The sequence below is a fragment of the Plectropomus leopardus genome, chromosome 15, assembly GCF_008729295.1.
Source record: "Plectropomus leopardus isolate mb chromosome 15, YSFRI_Pleo_2.0, whole genome shotgun sequence".
Lineage (NCBI taxonomy): Eukaryota > Metazoa > Chordata > Actinopteri > Perciformes > Serranidae > Plectropomus > Plectropomus leopardus.
In genome coordinates, this window is record NC_056477.1 from 22,879,817 (window position 1) to 22,885,816 (window position 6,000).

At 44.2% G+C, this 6,000-nt stretch overlaps 1 protein-coding gene across 1 annotated transcript in view; it reads left to right on the top strand.

Moving 5' to 3' along the window:
- The window catches only part of LOC121954881 (arginyl-tRNA--protein transferase 1-like), a 57,424-nt gene extending 51,796 nt beyond the window's left edge, over positions 1-5,628 (top strand). Inside the window, exon 10 of the mRNA XM_042502618.1 lies at positions 4,738-5,628. Within this exon, the coding sequence (XP_042358552.1) occupies positions 4,738-4,916 (179 nt within the window). The 3' untranslated portion in view covers positions 4,917-5,628. The remainder of the gene's footprint in view (positions 1-4,737) is intronic.
- Positions 5,629-6,000: the final 372 nt, after the last annotated feature.

Sequence of the window (6,000 nt, forward strand, 5' to 3'; positions counted from 1 at the left end):
CCTCATTCGATAAATAAAGAACAGTCTCTAAGGCCTATTATTATTATTTTTGGAGAAAAAAAAAAAAGCGGGAAACTGTACTTCAAAATAAAAGCTCTGTACTGCATATTCACTGTGCTTCAAAGTAAAGTGTGTTTTTCACAAACTTTACATGGCCGCCAGTCACTTGTGGTCCATTTAGAATAGACCCACGACCCACTTTTGGCACAAGACCCACCAGTTAGGAACCACTGATCGACAATATATGTGCTTTCAGCTACGCAACATTAAGCCAAAATACGAGGACCGTGCTGGCCCGACAGCACCCACCCGTTACCCCCCCGCCTTCTTGACTATATTTCTAGCTTTTACAGTGCACACTTCATATCTTGTCTCACTGTCAGAGCCACTTTGTTCTGCTCTTCAGCAGGCTTTCTGCTCCTTAGCCTTACTCGCAATAATGTTCCCATTCAGAGTGGAGGGGAGACGGATATCACTCCTCTCACGGTCTCTTGTGTTATAAATCATGAGGTATTTTTTTCCTGATCTGCTGCATTTTTGCCGCTGTGAAAGAACTTTTCACTTATTTTAATAACAATAATAATGCTAATGTCCCTTTCAATCCAGGAGAAATCTCTTGTTGCTTTCTCCAGTCCGGAGGTCAAAATTTATGATCAGCTATAGACATTCAGGGTCAGCTGGACGGATGTGTGCGGACACAAGGGCTTGAACCCAGGTCCTCTGCTCAAAGAGCAGTCTTCTTACACTACACCATCATTTTGGCCTTTCTCTTTTCAAACGGAAGCCCCATTTGGGATTTGCAACATTGGGTCATAGGAAGTGGTCATAACCCGATGGCCTGCCTTTGACCAGCGTCTGCTGTCAAGCAAGTGTTTGGAAATTTTAAGATGGATGGGAAGAGCGAGAGGAGCGTGGCGAGGTGTCAAGGCCCCAGGCCTCGGCTCTGACCCTCTCACTCCCCGACCGACCCTCGCCACTCCTCTTCCCCCCGACCCTTGAACCCCCCGACCCCGAGGAGCTCTGACCTCAAAGCGGCGTGTCACTGAACGTCCGGTGGGCCTGACGGGAAGAAGGTCTGGAGCTGCTCAAAATGAGGAGGGGGCATTTCTGGAGGACAAAGTGAGTGAAGAAGCAATGAAAGATGTTTATGTGAGCAGCGGATGTTTGGATTGCCTTGAGAAAGACAGAGAGATAGTGCCTCTGCTCAGCATTACTGTTGAGGTTACTAGACCATCCTAAAGCTGCGTGCTGCGATCCGTTTTACTCTGTAATGCTCACTACTTAATATCTTCACAAGGGGACAGTGGTGCTTCGGAGTAGTGTCACACATTTGAGTGGACAAGTGTACCTTTGCGTAACTGCTGTGTAAGTGGGCTGTCACTCTGATAAAGAACATGAGGAGGCACAGGGTGCTAAGAGAGACAACGCTGAAGACAGCATAAGTTATTAAGGAAGCATCGTACGTTTAAATATTTTCACTTTCATCCCATCAGGACACATAAATTCTACACGTAGCAAAATTACAGTCGTGTGGAGGTTGCATAACATGTTTGCATCTCTATAAAGCCATTTCCCCCCGCATGGTGAGACTTAACATACTGCTGATTTTCTTCATTTAAAAGTTTATGCCAGGCATTCTTCAATTATGTGACTCAGCAATTTTTTGAGGAGGGGAAAGACACAGTGGTTAGGGCATTAGGGAAATGAGGCTAATAAATAAAATATGAATCCACGGGGTAGTTTGAAAATAAAAAAAAGTTGAAATATGAAAATATCTTTATGGAGATAGGGGGAGAGAGCTAAGGAGCCTGTGGGCTTTATATTTATACTCCGCTCTCTTCTTTCCTCTGGCTGCTTTTCAGGTAGTGTCAGCTTCATCCGCAGCAATATGTCTTTGAAAATGATCTCCGTACACGCAAGCTTTTGTAGCACCGGTTCAGAAATAATGTCCATCCATACTAACATGCCTGAAAATAAATATCACATGACCATTCAAGTACACGGGGCATGCAGGTGCTGGTGTAAACAGGAAACAGGTTGTTTACTCTGCGGTTGGTCGCATAGTAACAGAAAATAGTATGGGGGAAGAACAGAAATGGCAACAAAGTAAGACCAGAGATGTCTTGGCTTGGACTGATGATGAGATGGATCAGTTACTGAAAGTAACAGATGAGTATAAGGCCATCAGCACGGCCGCATACAGTGACATGTTAAAGTGGTAATGGTCAAACCATACATCGCGGGAGGAAGCCATGGCAATGGGAAAGAAATACTTACGCAACAAGGATGAAATAACAAAACATGTAGGCATGGCTATAATGTATTGGCTTTGCAAGTCATGTATGATAAGACCTAGCAGCGTTTTAAAAAATCTCTGTTTAAAGCTTTAGTTATTCTTTCTGCACGGACACGAGCTGATGTAGAATCACGATGAGTGAATGTTTGGATATCTAATACTCTGTGGGTATCAAATATAAAAGACTCCCAAATTGTATTGATAACTCATGTCCACAGCATGGTTCTCCATTTTCTCCAACCATCCACATAATTAGAAAATCTCTGATGTGCATGGACAGGCAAAAACCCACCGCACAGTAAGCCTGTGCGGTATGATTTTCAGTATTGTCAAAAATACAGACACTCCTGTGTGTATTAAATTCACATGCAGAGGCTGTATTCAGGATGTATTGTATGTAGTACATACCAAGCACCACCAGAGGTCAGTCTCAACTGGTGGAACAGTCGGCGGAGCTGGCAGTCAAGGCAACTGCGAGTGGTGGGGATGACATTACAAGAATGTTAACAGCTGGCTAGTAACAGCAGAGCGAGACCACGGGGGAAATAGCATTTTTTTTTATTAAACCAGAATTGGTGATTGTTGAAACATTGGACAAACAAACGCTAAATGCTAATAAGACTAGCTAATATGCTTTTAAGTGAGGTAGCTGTACATACAAATACTGCCATATATCATATACCCGGGTGAAATTCCAGGAAGGTACAGTATCAAGGTATGAAAAAATAGATTGGGGGACCACCACGATGGGGGTGTGTCTGATGGTGCGACATCACTTGGCCATGCAGATACTTGCCGCCCTTAAGGGGTTCGAATATGTCAGATGTGTGGACGCTAGAAGTAAACGCGGCAACAGTTATGCGTTTTTAAGGGAAAATGTGTAAGTGTGGATGTTAAATGCCATAGTGGTACATGAAAAAAAGGGAAATTCACTTTCTGTATATCTACCGAAAACCATGTGACTATTTGAATTCTCTCATTCGTGAGTCCCACTGGTGGGATCTCTAAATATCCCCTGAGTGATGTGGTCCTGATTTAGTCATTGTCTATTTCAGTGATACTCGAGTCCTGTAACATTTTAACTGATCACAGCAGACTCATATTGCTTTTAACAAGTTTCTGATCACATCCAGCCCTCGACCAGCCAGGGTTCAGTCAGCGTGCCTCTGAGTGCTTTGTAAACTGGGGATCCCTTTTAACATCTGGCACCACAGAAAAGACCTTTGTTTGTGGCATTACATCACAGTTTAGCAGTTTTTCTCTCTGTCGTCTTGTTTTCCCTGTTTACTGGGTGATCAGGTGGGATTTAGCAGCACTACAGCGAATATTTGAGGAATTAGGCAGAAATAAGTGTGCTCGTACCACCTGGGTGCTCAGCTGTGAGCCACATGGGTTTTGTCATGGAGAGCGGTAGTGGCGGGTGGGAGACCCTGAGCTCTATTAATACCAAATCTAACTCACTCCTGTTTGACTGATGTGTCGCCATGGGCTTGGCAAGCTAGTCCTGGTCTGAAGTTTATTTTCATCTGCTTCCTCTTAGACCAGGAATGCTGCAGACAGAATGGGCAGATTGACTGAAATACTGTGTGTACGGGATGTGCATTTCAGAAGGAACAATTTTTTAATTTTGGGCATTTTGCAGTTGGAAAACATGAGCTGAGGGGTTTAGCTGAGAGCTAAAGAGAGATAAAAAGCATTTTAAGAGAGCAATTAGAGCAACTAAAGAGAGGATGTTACTGATTTGGGAGAGGTTGACTTCAGATACTTATTGAAGTTCCAGTAAATGACAGAAATTGAAAGACTCCTCAATTCTGACAAGAGTGGGGGGATGATTAGCACTCATGATGGATTTGAGACTTTCATTCAAACATTATGTGCAGCATATCTGTGTTAGGTTGGCTCTGTTGATACTCCCTGATGTGCTACTCCTTGCATGTCCTCTTGGCGCCAGCTGTGTGCAGCTTGGCTCAACCTCTCGGTCCTGGAGGCAGTGGTGTCAAAACGAAGGGTCATCAGGTCTTTTTTTTTTTTTACTATTTTTTTCCACTCAACTCTCCAGAGGACCACTCTAGCTGCTGAACATGCACACTTTTGAGATTAGCAATGTTTTCACTGGTCTGATGGGAGCTGGCAGTGTATGACACAGGACCTAATGAAATGCTGAGTTTGGCGAGCCAGCAGGGAGCAAGGCCCCGTAAACAAGGCCAACTAACTAGCCTGCTCACGCACCGCCATGACTCCAGGTTTTAGGGCATAGACGAATTAATGCTGTGGGGGGAAAGAATGCTTTCTGCTTCTCCAACAGCTTCTCGGAATAATGGTGTATCCTCGCCAAGACACTCAGAGGTTAACTCATAAGAATGAGGGAAAATAAGGACAATGTTTATTGTGCCTGATGCGTCTACGCTGCTCCTGATTATGCTCTCATGTTTGTGATCCAGGAGATGCCCGGGTGCTGAAGGATGTGGGCAGAGCTCTGGTGCTATACAGACGGGCCGTCATGCCGTACGCGGTCTACTCCCGCAAACGCAAAGGCTCCAGCGACGAGACGGAGGTGCAGCAGTACGCCGGCTTGGTTGGCCAGGACTGCGCTGAAAGGATCTTGCTTTACCGCGCCTGAACACACAGCGTCACACCACTGCACCTTTTTAATGTACACGTAAATACACCTCCCAGCAATGTCTGTCTCTTTCTGTTCATGTCTGTCTGTGTGTCTCCTCTCTGTCTGTGGAAGTGCTCTCTGCTCCCTGTAGTCTCACCACGCTTCGGCTGGAACAATGCAGTGGCCACTCACTATTTATGTACAGTATGTATCCATTCACTCACTGGCCTCATTCAGCAAGTATGTCTCTATCACATTTATTTTAAAAAGTTTAATTTTATTCATCAGCATCCATTTTCAGTTTTGTTCTTCTGCGTCCTTTAGTTTGATTTGCCTCCCTGCAGGGATACTTTGCTATCATGTATTCATCACTTTAACTTCTCCAGCCTGTACGCTTCAGAAATAAAGTTCGTGATGATGATCATATTAGATGCAGGTGACTGCTCGACTCTGACTCATGCTTAGATGTATGTCAACACTAGAAGAGCATGTTCTCCTTTGAATGTTCGCTGATTTTGAAGGTGGTTGTCAGCTGCTTGCATTATATCCCCAAACTTCTTTTCACCACAACTTTAAAGTTTTTTATCACTGGGTTTATTTGAAGCAAAGAACTCTCTGTTTTCAGTGTTTTTGTCTGTAATATTTATAGCTTTATTTGTTTTTCTTTTAATATTGAGTCTGTTATTTTTGGTTAAACCAAATAAAGGGGTTGTATATTCACTGCTTGGAATCCGTGGCTTCCGTAGCATGCTAATTACGCAACACAACCCTGATTCTACCAGCTGCTGGATTTTTGGGAACAGGGCAATAATGCATTAAATGGCTCAAAGTGAGTACATTTTTACACATACAGTAGTAAGCTTATGTCTCCCAAAACACATGCACACCCAGAGATAAGTGCTTGAGCTGTAACGTGTTGAATTGGGCCGAGCAACAGGTGTTAGATATACGAGCCGGCAGAACACAAACGCCGATGGCCTCTTGCCCTCAAACAGAGTGTCAACAGCAGCCCAGCTCTCAGCCAGGGCCCGGCTCGCCTCAGCTGCTGCCAGCAGGCAGGCTTGCTGGCTTAATTTAGTTATTTAACAGATTACAGATTTAA